The sequence below is a fragment of the Macrobrachium nipponense genome, chromosome 2, assembly GCF_015104395.2.
Source record: "Macrobrachium nipponense isolate FS-2020 chromosome 2, ASM1510439v2, whole genome shotgun sequence".
NCBI lineage: Eukaryota > Metazoa > Arthropoda > Malacostraca > Decapoda > Palaemonidae > Macrobrachium > Macrobrachium nipponense.
In genome coordinates, this window is record NC_087201.1 from 117,192,388 (window position 1) to 117,215,142 (window position 22,755).

General features: G+C 43.7%; 1 protein-coding gene across 1 annotated transcript in view; it reads right to left on the bottom strand.

Moving 5' to 3' along the window:
• Positions 1 to 1,070: 1,070 nt before the first annotated feature.
• The window catches only part of LOC135221283 (chromatin complexes subunit BAP18-like), a 49,020-nt gene continuing 27,335 nt past the window's right edge, over positions 1,071 to 22,755 (bottom strand). The window contains exons 3-4 of the mRNA XM_064259095.1: positions 15,375 to 15,476; positions 1,071 to 1,362 (exon numbers count right to left, since the gene is read on the bottom strand). Of these exons, the coding sequence (XP_064115165.1) occupies positions 1,071 to 1,362; positions 15,375 to 15,476 (394 nt within the window). The remainder of the gene's footprint in view (positions 1,363 to 15,374; positions 15,477 to 22,755) is intronic.

A 22,755-nucleotide genomic window follows, 5' to 3' on the forward strand; every position in this document is an offset into this window, starting at 1 on the left:
TTCTCCTATGGGGAAGACCCATGTTATACCTCTTCGCAACTCGCTTCAACAGGAAGCTAAAGGACTCTTCATCTAAGGCCTAGGTCTCGTAGACTTTTTATTGGCACAGGCCAAGCCAAGAAAGAAGTGTCCAAGAATACCATTTCTTTTTGGATTCATGAGGTGTTTACTCATCACCTTCAAGTTCTGTCACAAATACCGTGCATGCAAGAGCACATGACATCAAAGGATCAAGTTCCTCTCTGGCCTTTGTCCCAAAACACTACTCCATGGAACACCACACATAACATATCTGGGCTCTATAAAATACCATCTACAGCATCAATCTACTACTAGTCACTTGAAAAACTTTGTATATCAGAGCCCTGTAAATGACAAAAAGACAGGATTTGTATATGGCTAAGCTCCAACCTTATCAAACTTTTGTGGAAACCATGTCTGGATTTGTATAATAGAATATAATCATTTGGTTTCTGGATATCAACCGACTTTGATAATTTTAAAAATATTTTCCAAGTAGGCGGTCTCTGGTTTATCGGCGCACTCAGTTAATGGCAATCCAGTTTTATGGTGCTGGTCTAGCGCCATAAAATCAGCTATAATAGAGTTTATGGTGCTGATACATACCTAAAAGAGGCACCATTAACCAGTTATCAGTGCCAAAAGCGACATAAATCACTAAGTTTTGGTTATTGGCCATTTTCGCTTATCATCAAGCCTGTCAGAACGGAACCCCCTTCAAAAACTGGGGACTGCCCATTATGAAGTGTGCTCTACAGTCTAAACTGCCAATATCAAATTAACAGATAGTTGAACCTTAAAGATGATATAAAATTACTATTAAAATCAACACTAAAATCTACATCTGTATGTTGTTCATGATCAACAGCAAAAAACCATGTTTACTACAAGTTTTTCATATACAATAACAAAAGACCAATAAAAGGCAAAGAGAATAGTTGAAATTTATCCTTCTTATTACTAATAAAGGATAATTTCATGTTTCAAGGTTATCATTAAATTACTCTCAGTAATCACACAATAAGTTAAGATAAAAATTTATTTTATTATCAAAATATATATATATAGTGTCCAATATTAAATTGACTCCTAAGATGTGACAACTTCATTGCCCCTTCAAAATCCATACCAACTCCACTCATCCCTTCAACATCCACTTCTGATTCAGTTGCATTAAGCATGTTCAGTGTCACATCCCGTCCACCTATCATACTTGAGGAGCCACCACTGCTTCCAGGGGTAGATGTGGCAGTCTGCTGAGCTTGCAATGCAGCAGCTGTCTGAGGGGGAATTCCTGCATCTTCAAAGGCCTTCTTTTTTAATGCTGTCCGAATCTGAGTCCTGATGATAAATGATATTGTTATGATACAATAAAGTTTGTTCATACTACCTGGCAGATATATATAGCTGTATTCTCCGAAGTCCGACAGAATTTCAAAACTCCCGGCACACGCAGTGGTCGGCCAGGTGGTAGTACCCATTCCCGCCGCTTGGGAGGCGGCGGGCGTAAGGAACCATTCCCATTTTCTGTCAGATTTTTCTAGTGCCACTGTCTCCTGAGGGGAGGTGGGTGGGCACTTTGATTATATATATCTGCCAGGTAAGTATGAACAAACTTTATTGTATCATAACAATATCATTTTGTTCATGAATCTTACCTGCCAGATATATATATAGCTGAATCCCACCTTTGGAGGAAGGGGGTGACAGATTCGATTTTGGGAAACAACAATGTTCATATATTATGAGTTGTATATTTGGTTCCTTAACTGTTAGCATAGCTGACTTCGTGAGTACCGTCACCCAAGTCTGCATCTGCTTTACTAGAGACTCCAGCTAGGTAGTGACCTGTGAAGCTGTTGAGTTCTAGAGGATCTGTCAACGGGGCGTGACCACAATGCAACTAGATCCTATATTAATAGACCTCCAATTTCGGTACTGCATTCCTAGAGGTGCCAGCAAGGACGTGACCTGTGTAGCTGGTGCGCTCTAATGAACTGTCACGGGGAGCGTGACCACAATGTGACAGATCATATAGGTGTTGTTTAGACACCGAATGCTGTTAATGCTTCACTGGAGGTGCCAGCAAGGACGTGACCTATGTAGCTGGTGCGCTCCAGATGATTTGTCAATGGGGGCGTGACCACACTGTGACAAAAACATTTTACCCTACTATGAGGGCGAAGCAAAAACATTACCACCTGACCTAGCCTATCTGGTTAAACTTCGTAAAACCAAGGCTAATGGAGGGAAGGCCGCCTAAGGCGGCCTACCCAAGACCACAAAAAAAACTAAACACCTACATAAACATAATAAAAATAAAAAATAAAAAGAAATAAAATTAAAAAGTCCAAACTAACATATTATTTTCTAAAAGATAGGAAGAGTGCTACTCTCTGTCCCCAATATATTGTCTGCTGCGACATATGGGCCCAAAGAGTAGCAGTTCTCGTATGTAATCCTCACCTCCCGAAGGTAGTGAGAGGCAAACACTGAATTACTACGCCAAAATGTGGCATTCAAGATGTCATTGAGTGCCATGTTCTTTTGGAAGGCTACCGACGTAGAAATAGCCCTGCAGTCCATGCGCATTCACCTTCAACACTTTCATATCACTGTCTGACAGGATGAATGCACTTCCTTGATGGTGCCCCTCAAGAAAAAAGCCAAAGCATTCTTTGACACTGGTAACCTTGGCTTCCTGACCACACCACAAGTTATCAGAAGGACCTCTTATAAACCTTGGTTCCTATCTTTTCCGACGGAGGGTTGACTTCCTAGCTATTGCTTAGGAGTCTGCTTCGTCTCAAGAGCCTCAGCGAGGATGTGACCTATGGGTAAGAGTTCTTGTGGGTTTGCCGATGGTCTTATCCACTTACTCGGTCAAAGCCTAACTGGCATTTGTCAATGGGTGCTAATCCACTCATATGACCATATACCTATGCCTATTGGCATAATTAAGGAGCACAACACCGATCCCGATCACCTGATCCTAACACGAGGGTTAGCGCTTAATTTTAAAAAGAGTTAAACTAAAAATTAACTCACTAGTTAAGGATCAGTGTCGGCTCCCTATCCCAGCAACGTATCCGCAGACACGAACAACCAAGAGAAAAGGATCTCTTGTAGGTTGAATTGACATCCTTCGTGTAACGGGAGGTCAACACAGAATTGCATCTCCCCGTAAGTGACAGCTCATATGTCCTTTATGACATATTGTTATGGAACCAAGAAGAATTCATAAAAGCTCGCACTTCATGCATAGGTTTCAAACGGACTGGACATGAGGAACTTCAGAACTACATCCAAGTTCCAAGACGGCAACTTGGGTTGTTGAACCTTCATCGTTTCGAAAGATCTCAAGAGATCGTGAAGGTCTCTGTTGTCCGCCAAGTCCAGGCCTCTGTGCCTAAAGACAACTAAAAGCACACTCTTATAACCCTTGATTGTAGAGACTGCAAGTTTTAGATCCCTTCTCAGAAAAGGAAGTCAGCAATCTGGCCTCACAGGTCGTGGTGGAGGAAAATGCCGTTCTTCTTGCACCAACTCCTGAAGACTATCCACTTCGATTTGTACACTGCGTTGGAAAACGCTCTTCTTGCACTGGCGATAGCTTTCGCCATTGACGTAATAGAAGCCTCTCGCTCTGGCCAACTTTTTGGATAGTCTGAATGCAGTCCAGACTCAGAGCGAAGAGGCTTCTGTGGTACCTCTCGAAGTGGGGCTGTCTGAGTAGATCTGTCCTTACTGGAAGCGTCCTCGGGAAGTCTACTGCAAAGGGCCATGACCTCTGTGAACCACTCCCTCGTAGGCCAAGGAACAGGAACGGGGGCGAACAAAGTCATTCTCGTCCCTTCCGACACCGCAAACTTTCTCATGACTTCCCCTAGAGTCTTGACGGGGAAAGGCGTACAGGTCCATCCCCGTCCAGTCCCAGAAGAAGTGTGGTCCTATCGTCACTGCAGCTGGGTCGAGTACTGGGGAGCAGTACAGTGGAAGCCTCTTCGTTTCTGGACGTTCGCAAAGATATCCACGAGCGGACGTCCCCCATAACCCCCACAGCTCTTGGCATACCTCCAAAGCAGAGTCTACTCGGTTGGCAGAAGTTGACCTCGTCTGCTGAGGAGATCTGCCCAGACATTCTCTACTCATGCTACAAACTTCGTAAGGATCATGACGTCCAGTGCCCTTGCCACAGCAAGATCTCCTTTGCCAGAGCAAAAAGGGACTGAGACTGTGTTCCTCCCTACTTCTTCAAGTACGCCAGAGCTGTGGTGTTTCTGAGTTGACTTGGACTATTCGACGAGAGACTTTTTCTTGGAAAAACTGGAGAGCTAAAAAGATGGCTGCCATTTCCTTTAGGTTTATGTGCCAGGACACCTGTTCCCCTCTCCAGGTGCCTGCCACTTCTTTCCCCCTAATGATCTTCCCATCCCGTGGTGGACGCGTCGGAGAACAACACTATGGTCGGGGCTCTGAAGCTTGAGAGACACGCCTCCGACAGCTACACTGGATCTAGCCAACATTTCAAGTGATGTTTTACCTCTCCTGAAATTTCCAAGATCATGTGTAGATTCTTGGTTTTTTTTTTTTTTTCAATTGTACTTGAGAAAAAAAATGTAACAGTCTGAGTGCAGTCTCCCCAAGGAAACAAACTTCTCCAGCGAGGAAATGGTCCCCCAGTTAGACTCATCCATTCCCTCACCGAGCACGAATCTTTCCTTAGGAAGGCTAACACTTTGTCTAAGCCTTGCTGCTGACGTCCCTGGGACGGAAAAAGCTCGAAAAGCCACTGAATCCATCTGAATCCCCAGATACACGATGGATTGGGTTGGGATCAGATGTGACTTTTCGAAATTCACCCAGTAGTTCCAGGGACTTCACCAACGATTAAGTTGTTTGAAAATCCTTCAGACACCGCGTTTGAGTGGAGCATGAATGAGCCAGTCGTCCTTCGAAGATAACAATTGCGAAGGAGGAGACTGAGGGGCCGCAGGCTGAAACTATTCTTCAAAAGAGGCTCAAAGCCATCGAACCAAGACCTCTTCTTCTTCTCAACTGACACACGTTCGGGAAGATGGTAACCGTGCTCTCTAGACAACCCTCTGGAGAGCTGCATGAAAACTAGAGAGCAAGGCAACTGGCGAAAGAGCGGAACGAGGAGAAGGAGAAGGGACTGCCTGTACTCTTGATTGGCAGCCTATCATCCTTCCTCTCACGATGTGGCTTTGCCTTTCTCACTGCAATCAACAAAACAAGTTGTTGTTGCAAAGACACAATCATCCTTTTCGATGGAGAACATTCCTTCCTCAGGCAAAAGGCTGATCTTTGAGAAGACGATGGGCGGAGAGAAGCCCTCCTCCTTCTCACATGGACCGCCAAGGATATATCTTAGGAGCGACCGAAGCGCTCAAAAGCATACTCATCAATCGGAAGACGTCCTCTCCGGTTGAAGATCGCAACACAGTAGAAAAGAGAGAGGACGTGAAGCTCCCCCTCCCTGAGACCCTACATCATACATCTCAGCTCTCTTTACTGCAGAAAGTCTTCCAATTGCCCAGGAGACGACTGCAAAGCAGAAGGAGCTAACGGACGAGAAGCGTCCCCCTCCGAGGAACCAAAGACGACGGCCGCCTGTGCGACCTATATCGTCTTCGTTCTCCTCAGAGGGAAACGAGACCCTCCGAGAGTTTCCAACTCCTGCGCGGGGAGGACGTCTCTGAAGACTAAAGTAATCTTTCAAGATTCAAATTCTATGAGATTATGAGCCATGACATCACCTATAGACGAATCTTGACTATGAGAGATGTTCAGAATCATTTCTAGATCATCTATGCTATTCCAGTTTTTCTGCAGGAAAAACTGGAGAGGTGTGAATTTTCGTCCTATTCAGGGAAAACAAACTTCTCCAGCGAGGAAATGGTCCCCTGCAATTCATTCATTCCCTCGCCGAGCATGTTTCTTTCCCTAATAAGGCTGCGTTTCACTTAAACAGGAGTAATTTGAAGACACTGTAGAAGATTGTTCATTTGTTTCTTCCTAAAAGTCTCCTTCCTGAGATCCATTACTATTCTCTGATTCTCGGCGAATGTCTGAAGAAGCATTACGTTTGTGCGTCCATCCAAGAGTCCTGCCGAGCGTCGCGCTCGGCGCTGTCGTATTTGGCAGCGGAAAGGAGTCCCCTTCATAATCGAGCAAGGGACGTCTCGGCGAAGTAATTGACTGCATCTCTTTGGCACATCATTCTTGTTTCGAGGGAAATCATGTGTGTTATGCCGCCGTAGACTCGGACAGAATTCTGTTACCATGTGGTAAACAGAACCGAAAAAGGTCTAATACATAATATATATATACATTCATACATTATACACATATAACCATACATCCACATATATATATATATATACATACATATATATATATACATATATATATATATATATATACATAATATATATACATACATACACACATATACACATATATATATATATACACATACTACATACACAATTATATATTTTTTTTTTTTTTTTTTTTTTTTTTTTTTTTTAATGAAAAATTCTCGCAAAGTGAAGATGTTTAGCCATGTATGCTAGAATTCCCTCAACCCGAGGCTAAGGCCGTGATTGTAGGGTAGAAATACGGTTAGTCCGTCAATCCCGCAGGAGAGAGAGAGACGTAACCTACTGCGCATAGCAGACATCAGATGGAACTGAGCACTGGCATTACGCATTAGTGACAGCAGACTCTGAGAACGTTCGTCGTTCTCGAGCACTGCTCTGCCTGAGTTGCCACCTACACCATTCTACGAATGAATAGGTTTACTATCATTATAGAGCAGAAACCAAAAATTCATCAAACTAGTATATTTTAAGCGAAACTGAATTTGCTAAATATAAAAGGGCTAACTGGTATTGTCATAACAATACCTTAAATGTTTAAAAATAGGGAAACCGGCAACCCCTGAATAGTTGCAGGGAGAACCGATTAAATGTAATAAGAATAATCGTACTCTCGGTTGTCCTCCGTAGGAGTAACTATGGTATGAGTATATAACTTGAACCATACAACAGTTTGATAGTAATATGACGTAATATTACTATGATACAACATCGCTTGTTCACCTTTACCCGGCAGATATATATATACATATATCTGACTGGTAAGTTTTATGAACAAACGTAGAGTATTTTAGACACTTGGACAGCTACCTCCCTACTACATTCTGCCTCACCGAGTAGGGAGAGCCATCCACGCGGTAGTGTTTTGTCAATGAGAAATTATACGCTTACGCGATAGAATGAACACTCATGGCATTATCACTATTCTTCACTACACTACTATAACTTTCCAATGCAAACATGATTCCAGGCTACGCAGAGATTTAAGAATCACAGATAGGGTATTACCCTCCAAAGACACTATTGTAGGGCCCGAAGGCATCACAGGTCTTTGGAGGGATAAATTTCTACTGGTACGGGTAACTGTGTTACACGCCTGGAGGAAGACCTCCTTACACTATCACGTTCTAGTTTACGTACCTATGATTCATAAGCCTTCACGCAGAATCAGACATATTTTCACACTCGTTGCAGCGCTCATCAAACATACAAACATGGTTTCCTACAATTCGCGCACACTGTATGAGGGTCTACCGAAGTTTTCGGTAGCCTAACCTTGCATTCTTCCACACAACATACTCTGGCCTAGTCGAACTAGATCCAGACATCGTAAGTTTAAGGAAAAATCAAGCCAAAATAAAAACAATCCACAATTAGCGTATGCCTAACCACCGATCCTAATCAAATAACCAAAAATCAATCGGGATACTCAAGTGACCAAAAGAGTTCCAAAATCCAATGACGGAGGTGCAGAAAACACTTATTATCTGCACGCGGCGACAGAAAATATCTGACAGAAAATGGGAATGGTTCCTTACAGCCCGCACCTCCCAGCGGCGGGAATGGGTACTACCACCTGGCGACCACTGCGTGTGCCGGGAGTTTTGAAATTCTGTCGGACTTCGGAGAATACAGCCTATATATATATCTGGCAGGTAAGATTCATGAACAAAACAATAAAACTGAATTGCTAGTGGTAATGTCTCTTTAATATTAGTCATAAAATTTGTAGTTGCTTGTGCTAGGTAAATTCAGCCATGTGCTGACACAGGATCTTGCTTCTGAGCAGCCCACAAAGATAAATATGATTAGCTTCAAATACTTTTCTAAAGAGGGGAGTGAGTCTAGAAAAATGTTATTGTTATAATACAATTAAGTTTGTTCATACTTACCTGGCAGATATATGATAGCTGGAGTTTCTGACGTCCGACAGAATTTCAAACTCGCGGCACACGTAGTGGGCGGGCCAGGTGGTTAGTACCCATTCCCGCCGCTGGGAGGCGGATATCAGGAACCATTCCCATTTTCTGTTCATATTTATTCATGACCCTTGTCTCCTGAGGGGAGGAGGGTGGGCACTCTAATTATATATATCTGCCAGGTAAGTATTGAACAAACTTAATTGTATTATAACAATAACATTTTGTTCATGAAACTTACCTGTCAGATATATATATAGCTGAATCCGACCTTCGGATGGTGGGTAGAGACAGAATAGGATTTTTAGGAAACTTAAATTAAGTAAAAGATTTACTTCTTGGTTCCTTACCTGATAGCAAAGTAGACTCTGTGATTACTGTCACTTAAGCCTGCTTCTGCTTTTATCAGAGTTGCCAGCCAGGTTTAGACCTGTAGTGCTGGTGCACTCTGGATGCTCTGTCAACGGGGAAGTGACCTCAATGTGACAAGACCATCTAGCCAAACATATGGCAGTCACAGCAACCGACCACACCACCTGACCAACTAACCAAAAAACCCCTGACATTAAAACTAAGGAATGGGAGATTTCCACAGAAGATCTCACATCAACCAAAAACACAATAAAAAACTAACCTAACTAAGCTAAGGGATAGGGAGAGAGCTACCTTCAGCCCCAAAACTGTGTCTGCCGAAATGTGAGGCCCCAAAGAACTACAGTTCTCGTACAAAATCGTTCTCACATACCGGAGGTAATGTGAGGCGAATACGGAATTGCTCCTCCAAAAGGTGCTATCAAGTATATCTTTGATAGACTATTCCTTTGGAAGGCAAGAGAAGTAGCTACGGCTCTGACTTCGTGAGCTTTCACTTTAAAGAGGCTCAAATCAGTCTTCTGGCAAGATGAATGAGCCTCTTTAATGATGTCCCTCAAGAAGAAAGCAACAGCATTCTTCGACAACGGCAAATCTGGTCTCTTCACCGAGCACCAGAGATTACCTGAGGGACCTCTTATCTCTTTAGTTCTATTAACATAGAACTTGAGAGCCCTGACAGGGCACAGGGCTCTCTCTGGTTCTTGACCCACGAGACTCGACATTCCTTTTTGATTTCAAAGCTCTTCGGCCAAGGATTAGACGGGTTCTCGTTCTTAGCCAAGAAAGACGGGCTCAACGAGCAGACAGCGTTGTCCCCCTTGAAGCCCACTAGGCTACTGAACGCTTGGATTTCACTAACTCTCTTCGCCGTCGCCAGAGAAGCTAGGAAAAGCGCTTTCCTCGTCAAGTCCCTTAGAGAAGCTTCATGAGAGGCTCAAAGGGACTTAGCATAAGATGTTTCAAAACCACATCGAGATTCCATGATGGGTGTCTTGACTTGTGGAATCTTGGAGGTTTTCGAACGACCTTAGAAGAGATCGTGTAGATCCTTATTGTCAGAGAGGTCCAGTCCTCTGTGGCGAAAAACGGCAGACAACATACTCCTATAACCTTTATTGTAGGAACTGCCAATTTCTGCACATTTCTTAGATAGAGTAAGAAATCTGCTATCTGGTTCACAGAGGTCGTGGAAGAGGAAATTCCTTCCTTTTTGCATCCCCCCCCATGCCCTGAAGGAGGCCCACTTAGACTGGTAGACAGCTCTTGAAGAGGCTCTTCGAGCATTAGCGATTGCTCTCGCAGCTGCCTTTGAAAAGCCTCTCGCTCTGGCCAACTTTTCGATAGTCTGAACGCAGTCAGAGCCAGAGCGGAGAGGTTTTGGTGAAACCTTTTGAAGTGAGGCTGTCTGAGTAGATCTCTCCTCCAGGGCAACGTTCTTGGGAAGTCCACAAGGAATGTCATGACCTCTGTGAACCACTCTCTTGCTGGCCACATTGGGGCAATCAGAGTCAACTTTGTCCCTTCTGAAGCTGCGAACTTCCTCATGACCTCCCCCATGATCTTGAATGGGGGAAAGGCGTAAAGATCCAGGTCTGTCCAGTTCCAGAGCAACGCGTCCACTGCAATTGCCCCTGGATCCAGAACCGGGGAGCAATACAGAGGAAGCCTCTTCGTCCTTGAATGTAGCGAACAGGTCGACTAGAGGACTCCCCACAATGTCCATAATTGTTGACAGACTTCCTGGTGCAAGGTCCATTCTGTTGGCAGAATCTGATTTCGTCGACTGAGAAGGTCCGCCCTGACATTCTGAACCCCTGCCACGATCTCGTCAGGATCTTGATGTGCCTTGCGTCTGCCCATAGCAGAACTTCCCTCGCAAGGAGAAAAAGGGATCTGGAGTGAGTTCCTCCCTGATTCTTTAGATATGCAAGGGCTGTGGTACTGTCTGAGTTGACTTGAATGACCTTGCTTGACAGTTTGTCTTCGAAGAACTGCAGCGACAGGAATATCGCTGCCAGTTTCCTTTACATTGATGTGCCAGGCTACCTGTTCCCCTCTCCAGGAGCCTGACACTTCCTCCCCCCCTAGTGTTGCTCCCCAAACCGGAAATGGAAGCGTCTGAGAACAACACTAGGTCGGGGCTCAGAAGATTTAGGGAGAAGCCCTCTCGCAACTTCTGAGGGTCGAGCCACCATCTTAAGTGGCCTTTTACTTTGTTTTGAGATCCTTAGGATCGCATTCAGGTCTCCTTCGACTTCCATTCTTCCGCAAGGAAAAATTGAAGAGGCCTGAGGTTGCAGTCTTCCCAGCGAGAACAAACTTTTCTAGCGAGGAAATGGTGCCCCGCAGACTCATCCACTCCCTCGCCGAACAAGCTTCTCTCTCTAGGAAGGCTGCGACTTTCTCTAAACCCAGCCGCTGACGTTCCTGGGGTATGAAAACGCCCGAAAAGCCACTGAATCCATCTGAATCCCCAGATACACGATGGACTGTGTCGGGGTCAGATGCGACTTTTCGGAGTTGACCAAAAGACCCAGAGACTTTGCTAGGGCTAACGTTAACTGAAGGTCCTTCAGACATTTCCGCCTCGACGATGCTCTGATCAGCCAATCGTCGAGGTAGAGGGATATCCTGATCCCTGACGAATGGAGCCACTTCGCTACATTCCTCATTATCATTGTGAAAACCATCGGGGCCGTGCTGAGACCGAAACAAAGGGCTCTGAATTGCCAAACCCTGTTGTCTAAGACGAATCTCAGGTACTTCCTTGAAAGAGGGTGGACGGGGACGTGAAAGTACGCGTCCTGCAGGTCCAGAAACACCATCAGTCGCCAGGTCTCAAGGCTCCTAGCACCGACTGAGGCGTCTCCATTTTGAACTTGATCTTTTCCACAAAAAGATTGAGCCTGCTCACATCCAGGACTGGGCGCCAACCCCGACGACTGCTTCGGCACCAGGAAAATCCTGTTGTAGAAGCCCGGTGACCCCAGGTCCAAGACTTGTTCCACCGCTCTTTTTTTTTTTTCGACCATCTGGTCTAACAGATCGAAAAGGATACTTTCTTCTCTCCCTGATAAGACGGAGAGAGGTCTCTGGGAGTTGATGTTAAAGGAGGAGGATGTAAAAAGGGGATCTTGTACCCCTGCTCTAGATCTTAGAGTCCAAGGATCCGCCCCTCTCTGCCTCCATGCCTCCGCAAAGAACTTCAGGCCTGGCCCCGACTGGCGTCTGAAGGACAAGATCTTCATTTGGTGGATTTGGTTTTAAATGAAGCTCTTCCTCTCGAAAAAACCTAAAAACCTCTCCCCGAGGAGCTGCTCTCGAGGGGGTGCCCCGCGAAAGGGTTTGACCACCTTTTCTTCTTCGGGGGTTTTACTGAATGAAGATGTGGAAGGAACTGCTGGGCGTCTTGAAGACTGTACCAAGAGGTCCTGGGTCGCCTTCTCCTGCAAACTCGTTGCCAGATCCTTTACCATAGTCTGGGGGAAGAGATGGTCCAAAAGAGGCGCAAAGAGCAATTCCGCTTTCTGAGCGGGAGAAAAGCCAAGACCGAATTCGCGGTAAAATTGCATAAAAGAGCTCTTTTCTTTAGGAAGCCGTTCCAAAATGAGAAACTAGCTCCTCCGAACCATCCCTGACGGCCTTGTCCATACATGACAACAAGCTGGACAGCTCCCCCAGACTGAGAGAATCAGGACTTCTAGACTGAAGATCTAAAACTCCCAAGCACCAGTCTAAGAAATTAAAGACATTCAAAGTGCGAAGCAGTCCCTTCAAGTGGTGGTCCGTCTCCACAGGAGTCCAGGACACCTTAGCAGACGATAAGAGGGACCTCCTCTGAGCGTCCACTAAACTGGAGAAGTCCCCAAGAGCGGACGAAGGAACCTTTACTCCCACGTCCTCCTTGGTTTCATACCAAATTCCTCCTTTCCGGAGAGTCTAGAGGGAGGAAGGGCAAAAGTGGTCTTGCCCTGGTCCTTCCTTCGAGACATGAAATCTTGAAGCTTCTTGAAAGCCCTCTTGGTCGAAAGCGACGTCTTCATTTCGACGAACTCAGGGGTCTTAACGGACTTGGAAGACGAAAGTTGAGAGGGAGGAGACCTAGGGGCTGCCGGCTGGAACTTATCCCTGAAGGATGAACGTAACAGCCTGACAAGAACCTTATAGTCCGAGACAGCTGAAGCTACAGGAGGTTCTTCTTCGACTGAACTCCCTGGACTACTAAGTTCCCCTTCCTCCCTAAGAGGAACTGGAGAACGTCCATCCGGAGAGTGCATACGTCCAGCAGTCTCAGGCCTGAACAAAGACTTCCGTTGATTGGAAGTACCCGCTTCAGTACGGAATCGCCCTTACGACGATCCTTAGAAGGACGGACATCCTGCGAACGTAGCGCGTCCTTTGAAGCAACGGGAAACTGTCTTAGCAGACACATCCCTACGAGAGGAAGCGCGAGCTTCCTGACGAGAGGCGCCAAAAGCGTCCTGCTTAGCCAAGCAAGCGTCCTGCTGAGCGTCCTCAAAAGCGTCCTGCCTCGTTCGAAAAGCGTCCTGCTTTCGAACGGCGAGCGTCCTGCGAGCGTCCTCAAAAGCGTCCTTGCGAGAACGCAAAGCGTCCTGCTTCGAACGCCGAGCGTCCTGCCGACGTCCTCAAAAGCGCCCTGCTGAGAGCGCAAAAGCGTCCCTGCTTCGAACGCGAGCGTCCAGGCGAGCGTCCTCTACAGCGAGAGCGAAAGATCTACTCGGAGAACGAGAACGGTGACGATCCGGAGGTGGAGAGAGAGACGAACGAGACGAGAGAGAATGAGACTGCTTCGTCCTCGTTGACGGGCAGCCTAAACGTCCTTTCTACGCTTAGGCTCGACTGCTGCTGGGCGAGTCCTCTGAGCCATAAGAGACGTAATCTGGTCCTGAAGGGACACAAGGATATCCTTCGTAGGTGACGAAGGAGCAGAAGAAGGGGCAGGACTGACCCTGCGAGAAGGCGAGGGGCGAGGGGACGCCTCCTTCCTTCTAGCAGGTACAGCTCCTGCCTCTCAGGTGAACACGCCTGTGCGCGGAAACCAACGTCCTCGTCGGTAGAAACTCTACCTCTCTTCTGAGGAGGAAAAGCGTCATACGCGTCCTCTGACGAAAGTGGTGACATAGGACGTGAAGCGTCCTCAAAACGAAAAGTCCTTTTCAACGACGCGAGTCTCTCCGAGCGCTCCACCCTTGCGTGCGGGAGGACGCTTCGGAGGACGAAAAGCAATCCTTCAGGACACGCGCTCGTGCGCGCTCCTTGGCAGCCTGGGACTTAGCAACAAGGCCTGCCGAAGGGACGCCAGATCGGTGGGGAGCCCCCGTAACCCTCTTGCGGCTTTCGACATACCCACTCCCTGAGTCCTGGGAGTCCGATAGAGGTCTAGGCCTAGAGGCATTATGGGGCCGATCTGATGCCCCCTCCACAACACTAGGGGCACTATCACAAACTTTCACAGGGCCAGTTTCTAAGGCCAACACTTTCGATTCAAGAGCGCGAATAGACTCAAGAATCAGAGAAAGGGTGTTACCTTCTCCAGACACAGCACTGGGGCCCGAAGGCAACAAAACAGGATTAGGTTGAGCAAAATCTACCGGTGTTAGAGGAGGAGAAATGTTACATTCCTTACCTTTCGTAGAACTGCTCTTGGAGGAAGACCTCCTGACTCTATCGCGCTCCAATTTACGTCGATAGGTCTCATACATCTTCCATTTATCATCAGACAAATCCTTGCATTCATTGCACCGATCATCAACCAAGCAAATATGCCCCCTACATTCCATACAAACTGTGTAAGGATCAACTGAAGGTTTAAGAAGCCTCACCTTACATTCACTCCTCACACACACTCTGAAACTTCCAGTACTTGATCCCGACATCATGTACACAGAAAAGCCAATCCAAAATCAAAAACCAATCCACTATTACGCATGCCAATCCAACAATCCAGAAGTCGATACCAAAAGTCAATCCAGATAATTTAAAGCGAGATAAATAAAAAATCCTAGATGGAGGTACTGTAAACAGTTGTTTCCAGCACCAGCGACAGAAAAAATATGGACAGAAAATGGGAATGGTTCCTGATATCCGCCTCCCAGCGGTGGGAATGGGTACTACCACCTGGCCGCCCACTACGTGTGCCGCGAGTTTTGAAATTCTGTCGGACGTCAGAAATACAGCTATATATATATCTGACAGGTAAGTTTCATGAACAAATGTTTACGTATAAGTTTTTCAAAGTCACCATAAGGTAAATAGAAGTACTATTATCAATGGATGAATTATGAAGTATAAATTTACCCAAAGTTACATGGAAACATATTGCTCTGATTGAAAATCCTATACAACCAAAAACAAATGGATGAATTATGAAGTATATAAACTTGCCCAAGTTTACATGAAAAACATATTCCTGATTGAAATTCTATGCAAACCAAAACAAATTATTGCATACGTCTGTGAGAATAATCTCCATTACAGAGAGGTATAGGTAAAGTGAAGAGCAATGACTAAACATATAATACCAAAAATCTCTTCATCATGTATGAAAGATGGCTTCCAATATGTAGTGTAATTACAAAGTAAGTATGCCTACAATTTAATTATTAAGAATGATTTTTGACAACTATGAACTTACACAGTACGAGATTTTATCCTTTGGCTGATAACATTAAGGTCATCACCAAATCTTCTCACAGACGAACGCAGCATTTCTATCTCTTCATCAGTCCATTTGGTGCTGAAGAAAAGAAAATCTATTAACTTTTCTGACTACACTTACACTACTTCCAAGAACAGCTTATGGTAGTCTACAATATTTCAATGTATTTCAGTGATTACTGTAGGTAATTTCAAAATGCATAACCAATGCAACTACAATTATGGCTGGTTTTCCTTTTAGGGGATTAAACAGGTTACAAATATGAATCCAGGGCCAATGCCATATACTGTTCAGGTTGCAGCCATTTAAAGGTTTTTTAACCCAACCCATGTGAACACTAGCTGTTAAGTACCAAAAAGGGAGAGAGAAAAGGATTTGGAAGATTTTGTATAGCTACTGTAAGTGTTTTTTATATTTATAATTTCTTTAAATATCTATTCTTTTAAGTCTTAATAAGCTTTTAAAACGAACTGTAAAGCCTCAAAGTAAATAAATGGACTTAATATCCCACCATCATAAGAACTTGTAAAATTTGGTCTATGAATAGACCAAATTTGATTATTAAGAGTTGTTGAGTGCCTTTAATTGATTGTGTTAAACCTTAGTAGGTATTTACAGATTTAAGTTGTTCAGAAAATTTTGTGATAAGTAGGGGTGAAATAACTTTTTCTTAATAAAATTAAGTTTCATATAGACTTACCATGTAATTACATAGCTAATGATTCTTCCGTGGCAACTTAAAAAAAAAAAATTTTAGTGCTAACACACCGGTACATTCGTACCTACATGACAGTCCCGGCCACTATTGGTGTAGTGAGTTGAAAGTGAGACTCAAAGGTTATCTGAATTTTTATTTTGTTAATTTTCTGTTTAAAAAATTTGGTTTTGTTGTACGTGAGGTGTGTCAGTATTTCATTCCACTGCTAACTGTCAATTGGTTCTTCCCCACAGGTGTAGAAGCTTACCATTCAGGTGAGCTTCTTATTCAAGAGCTGGAACTTTGAAACTTGGACACCGAATATTTTGTGTCTAACTTGATATGTCATAAACCTGAGTCATTTAACTTGATGTCCTAAACCTGAGTCCTTTAACTTGATATGTCATAAAACTGAGTCATTTCATTTTAAATGTTCTAGATAAGCATTCTTGCGCAAGTAATGGTTAATTCAATATTGTGCACCAGTGTTCTTTGTTACTTATTGAACCTTATTGAGTTTTGTTTCAATTGTTTAATAAAGAAGTATTTTTTACAGAAGGATTTCACTTGTACAATAACACTCTCCTTGTTTTAAAATAGGTCCTTTTATATTTTTTTTTTTTGAGAGAAAATAAATTACTTTTCCAATCTGGTTTTCATGGCTTAATACACAGTAACAGACCATATTTTACCAAAACAACCATTTAGGATCATACCGAAAATCTTAGGGGACTCTTGGGCCAGTTTAATCCTGAAATCTAACCCAGTATATTGAGGCTCTTCAAGCTGGTGCCCAGAAAACTGAAGAATGTGACAAGTATGCTGTGACCAGAAGAACCTGCAGGAACTAGGCAACAGTACTATATGGCATCTTGTTACTTCATCGGGGAACATGGAAAACAACCTGACAGGTATACTCTACTTTTTTGTGCCCTCATATTCATAAGATGGGAGGAGGGTGAGATCTGTTTCTATAATTATTTTGTATGCTAATATGAGAAAAATTTACCATGAAAGTGTCATTTTCATATAATAATTTACCAAGTAATTATATATAAAGTCTCCTTCTTCTTCTTCCCACTGTTATCCCTACACTAAGGAGTCGGTTGCCTGATGTGCCTTTCCTTACAACATCAGGCAAGGTTTATTATTTGGCAAAGTTGCGGATTTCTCTCAGGAACATATCCCCCCATTATTCGTGGGAAATTCACCTATTTATGGTGTTCTTCTATGAGAAATTTCCACAAATTCCTGTTTTTTTTTATTTTATCAATTTCATTATAAAATGCACTTTTTATGAGAAAACTATTAAAAAAAACCAGGTATAAACATTTTTAGTGGGGTTTTCTTGCATTTTAACAAATAAAATAAGCCATTTTAAGCATTTCTACATGGGTTCCAACTATTTTGTGTGGGTGGGGGGGGAGGGGGGGGGGGGGTTGGTACGTATCCCTCACGAATTCAGGGGGACCACTGTATTCTACTCCAAAACATTAAAGCGTGGTAATGAATTTGAAATAGAAAAATCTACCTTTAAATATATACAATGCTTGATGTTTCCTTACCTGGTAAGAAAAGTACTCTGGTTGGTGCTCTCTTAACCCGCAGTAGTGTGGCGGTTGAGCCACGGGGCACCTCTACTTGAGTGGGAGCTTTGCACTAGAGGATATGCCTGCTGGCTAGCAAAGCATACAATAAGGTGCCCTTACCTGGGCACAGTACCAAAGTAAAAAATCCAAGACAATACTGTCACCTGTTCTGGAAACACTAGTAAAACACCATCACCTATCCACTAAGACTGGTGGATACTCCAGGTACCTTGTACTCCCCAGTTCTCCAAAACTCAAAACCAGGGCAAAAAGGTCAGGAGAAAAAGAGTGCTTCCTACCTAATACAATGTGAGCCACCAATAACGGCCACAAGGTACTGCAATCATCGAACACTATTTTGACTTCCTTCAGGTAGTGAAGCAAAAATAGACCTGTACTTCTAGTGGGTCGACTGAATAATGGAGGTCCTCCTGGATGTAGGAACATGCTTCTCTAATCAAAGCGTTCTCTGACAGAGAACAAGATGGGTTCCTTCCCTAACACCAAAGGTTAGTAAGTGGACCTCTGATCTTTTCTGTCCTATTCAAATAGTTTCTCAGAGCTCTGACTGGACTTAGTACTCTCTCTTCTTCCTCATGGACAAGAATATCAATTATGTTCTTAATACTAAATGAATGAGGCCAGGGCTTGGATGGGTTTTTGTTCTTGACCAAAAAACCTAGGGTAAAGGAGCAAGCTGCCTACCCATTTATCAATGGCTTTTATCTCACTGATGCATTTAGCTGTAGCTAAAGCAAAGAGGTAGAGAGTTTTGCATGTCAGATTCCTAAAATAAGTAGAATGAAGAGGCTCAAAAGATGGGCCCATCAGCCATTTAAGGACCACATCCAGGTTCCAGGAAACCAGTGTTGTCCTTTCTCTGTTTTGCCATATTGGAAAACTTGATCAGATCCTTAATATTAGAGTTTGACTATAGATCCAGACCTCTATGCTTAAATACTGAGCAAAGCATAGGTCAATAACCTTTAATACTAGAGAGAGACAAATTCCTAGTGTTCCTCAGGTAAAGAAGGAATCTGCAATTTGTGTCACAGAGATCTCAGAAAAGAGACATTGTGGTTGTGACTCCCCCAACAAAAAACTGACCACTTGGCCTGGCAGAGGAGGCTAGAACATTTTTGTCTGCGCTGTGCAATAGCCTCTGCAGCTCCCCTTAAAAAACCCTTCACTCTGACTAGCTTACAGAAAGTCTGAAGCCTGTCAGGGAAAGAGCAAAACAACCCTTGGTGGTGTCTTCTAAAGAGGGTTATCTGAGTAAAGACAGTTTTGGGGAAGAATCCTTGGGTAGTCTACTAGTAGCCAAAGAAGGTTGTGTTGTGGTGCATCTGTACCCTCATGGTTGCATTGTGGTGCATCTATACCCTCATGGTTGTGTAGTGGTGCATCTGTAACTTGTTCAAAACCTCACTGATCAACTAAAGGGTGGAAAGGCGTAAAGGCCTAGGTTCTCGTAGTCTGGCATCTGTGGTCATGCTAGAGGATCTGGGACTGGAGAGTGAAACAGAGGACGGCAATGGTTCTTGGAAATGGCAAAAAGGTCTATCACTGGCTTACCCCAAAGCTTCCATAGATCTAGACAAACTAGGGGATCCAGGGTCCACTCAATGGACCAGCAAGTCTTGCATACTTTTCTTTCGTAGTTCTGAAGAAACTTCCTTCACTGTGATATCTACAGCAAGATCCTGGTGGTCCTTGATTTTGTTGGCCAGTGCACACACCATCCAATCCAGGAAACTGAGAACTTCAAAGACCTGAAAGATGTCTTTTACTAAATTATCTAGTTCTGCAGAAAATTATTTTTGCTAACATGAATGCATAATGATAAGACGAATTGATTGAACCAGATTAGTCCTCTTGGGAAGAGGCAGCAACTCCTAAAGAAGGAGCTTCACCAGTCACATATGACAAGTACCCCCTGCAAACTAAATGAGAGGAAGGAAAGCCAGTTTCCCACCTCCTTTAAGGATTTCTTAAAGGAGGATGAAAATACCATCTCTGGGAGCCTTGCCCTGTCATCTGGTTAGTTCCTCATTAAAACATTGAAGCAAGCACCACAATAAGGAACCATTTGCCAAAGGAGCCACAGGTTCTTGACATTGGAGGTCTAACTTGAGGAGGCGAAGGAGACTGCAGCCTCTGAGAAGACGAAAAAGATGATGGGCGCCTGGGAGTGGGCACAGGGTCCTCAGGAGCTGGTGCCAGGCGCTCAGGATGGGGCGCCAAACACTTAGAAGCAGAAATCGAACATTTATGAGTGGGCATTGGGTGCTTTTGAGCTAGGAGAGGACACAGGTTCATGAATTGAGCATTCAGGTGAGAAGGTCTCCGAGCTGTCCAAAGGAGATAAGTGAGCGCTGATGGACAGAAGCAGAAACATATGGGTAACAAAGTAACTGTAATAAGGGTCTATAGAGTAACTGCAACAAGGTCTGGGACTATAAAGAGAATGCTTGTACCTCTTAACAGGTGCTGGGCTCTCCAGCAGATAAGGGCTTTGACCAGGGTTTCCAGAAGGGCACTTAAGAGGTCAGGAAGAGTCCAGGTAACATCTGCAGCACTTTCTGTCTGTCCAAGCCATAATCGTCTGAAGACCTTGAGGACAATTTATGAATATTCCTGGACAAACATTTCCAATGGCTGCCTGCCAACACCTAGGACTGTAAAACAGGTGCAACAAAGAGGGCGACTACCAGTGGGCAAACCCCATTGGCCTCCCTTGGTCTTTTGGAATAGTTTCTCCCAGGTTTAGGGGAGCAGGACAGTGACCTCAGCCTAGAAGAATCAACGGAACGAATAGCCACCTCCTCCACTTGAACTCCTCAATCTAGAAGAAACGACGGGACAAATAGCCACCTCCTCCACTTCCACTGCAATGTCACTTTGCTTTCCAGAAAATACTTTTTCTATACACACTTTAATGGAAGCTCCCAACTCTGCAGTGGAACTTACAACTAGATTCATTTTCTTATCAAATCTAGATTCGAGACTGACGATGGCATTAGGATCGGAAGCAAGGGAGCCAGCCAGGCACAGGCGTAAAAAGATGTTCAGTAAGAGAGTCGGTATTAGGAGGAAAAATAGGAATACGTAAAAGTCCAAGGAAGAGTAACAGGGCTAACCTCTAAACTAGGTTTCGGTGTAGCTTGGCCTCTAAACTAAGAGAGTGTTTTTTGGCTCTAGAAGCCGCATTCCTCTTCCCATCTCTTTCCAGCTTGTCTAAATGAGACTTGAGAACCTTCCACTGTTTGCTACACTACCATGTTGGACATTCATTACAGGTATTATCCATACTACAATCTTTCCTCCTACATTTTGTACATTGTATGAGAATCATAACAAGTCTTGGTTAGCCTAGCCTTGCAGCCTATCCCACTGCATTAGCTAATACTAGTACATACCACTAGAACCTGACATAATTCTAAATAATCTGTTAAAAGCTAACCCAAATTTATAATAATAAACTGCCTATAGCCTGAGCGCAACCAGAACTAAGCAACTGTACCTCACCAAATACAAAATAGCAAACGGAAAATAACATTGGATTTACTTACCTCTTTATCGTCATGGTGAAAAAATAAGTGATCGGTACCATGGATTCGCATCTTACGTTACCTTCTGCTTGGAAGCCTTATCAAGAGCCAGCACAGCAATTGTGATTTATTGCATTTATAAACAGCATACACGGACAGTATGGGTTGTGAGGTACGTCATCATTTTTAAAGGTCATTTAAATTTTATGATTTATAATCCATAGTTCATTCAATAATGAAAGTCCCTTGCTTTGCTTTTTAGCCCCCACAAATAAATATACCCTTGGATAATATTTATATCATTTACAATTTTTATGGGATTGCCATATTATAATTTCCCAGTCATAGTTAAAAGATTCATTTTATCTTCAGTTACTTTGTGCTGGTTAGATAATTTAAGTGTTGTATCATATTTTGTTATCTTCTCATTTGACACTTTTATGTTAATTAGTCGTTTATTTACATTCGTTGTGTTTTACTACTTAGGTGGTTATTCGTTCGGCCTTACTGTAAATTTGGCTTGTTGTGTACAAGTAATACAGGCAGTCCCCGGGTTACGACGGGGGTTCCGTTCTTGAGGCGCGTCGTAAGCCGAAAATCGTCGTAAGCCGGAACGACACTTGGAAATATGCCTTAAACTAAGGCATATTTTACCTCCATCGTGATGACCTTCCTCTTCTTGGATGAACTATCATCGGAGGAAGTACTTTGGCGTTTAGGAGCCATTGTAAATTTGCGAAAATGGCAAGGAATTTCAGCAACGTCTTAGCACACAACCGACTGAACTTCAGGCAGAGACGCGATTGAAGTGGCGTCCTTTCGTATTGTTACGCTTAGCGTCCTCGACCGTCCGAGGTCGTTGTTCGGTCAATTTACCATACAGTTTAATAGCGTTAATTAATTTATGCACCTCCGCTCAAAAACTAGTTCTGCATATGAGGTATCGTTAAAAAGCATAACAAAACGTCGTAACCTTGGAATTTGCGTTGTAATCTAACCAGAAACTTAGTTTTTTTAATTATGTACTGGAAACAAGCAATGATTTTTTCATTATTTGCGCTTTTGGACTGTTTTAAACTGCGCATCCCAAGCTAGTGTATTCATTCGCCCGCAAACTAGTTCCGCATATGCAGCGTCACTAAAAAAATTCAAAAAATACGAAAAAAAAAAAAGTGTCGAAAATCATCATAACCTCAAAATTTTTGTTGTAATGTAACCAAAAACATATTTTTATTATATACTGTGCTAAACTATAAAGGATTTTTATCATAGCATGCGTTTTTTAAAAGCGTCGTTAACTCGGAGCGTCGGAAGCGTCAGCGTCGTAACCTCGGAACAAGCGTCGTAACCCAGGACGGATTTTCCATTGAATATTTAAGAAAAAGCGTCGTAACCTCGGAACGTCGTAAGCCGGAACCGTCGTAAGCCGGAACCGTCGTAAGCCGGGGACCGCCTGTATACTTAATACGCAAAGTGGACCATTGCCTTTAGGTAATTATTATTTGATAGTGTTAAGTGAA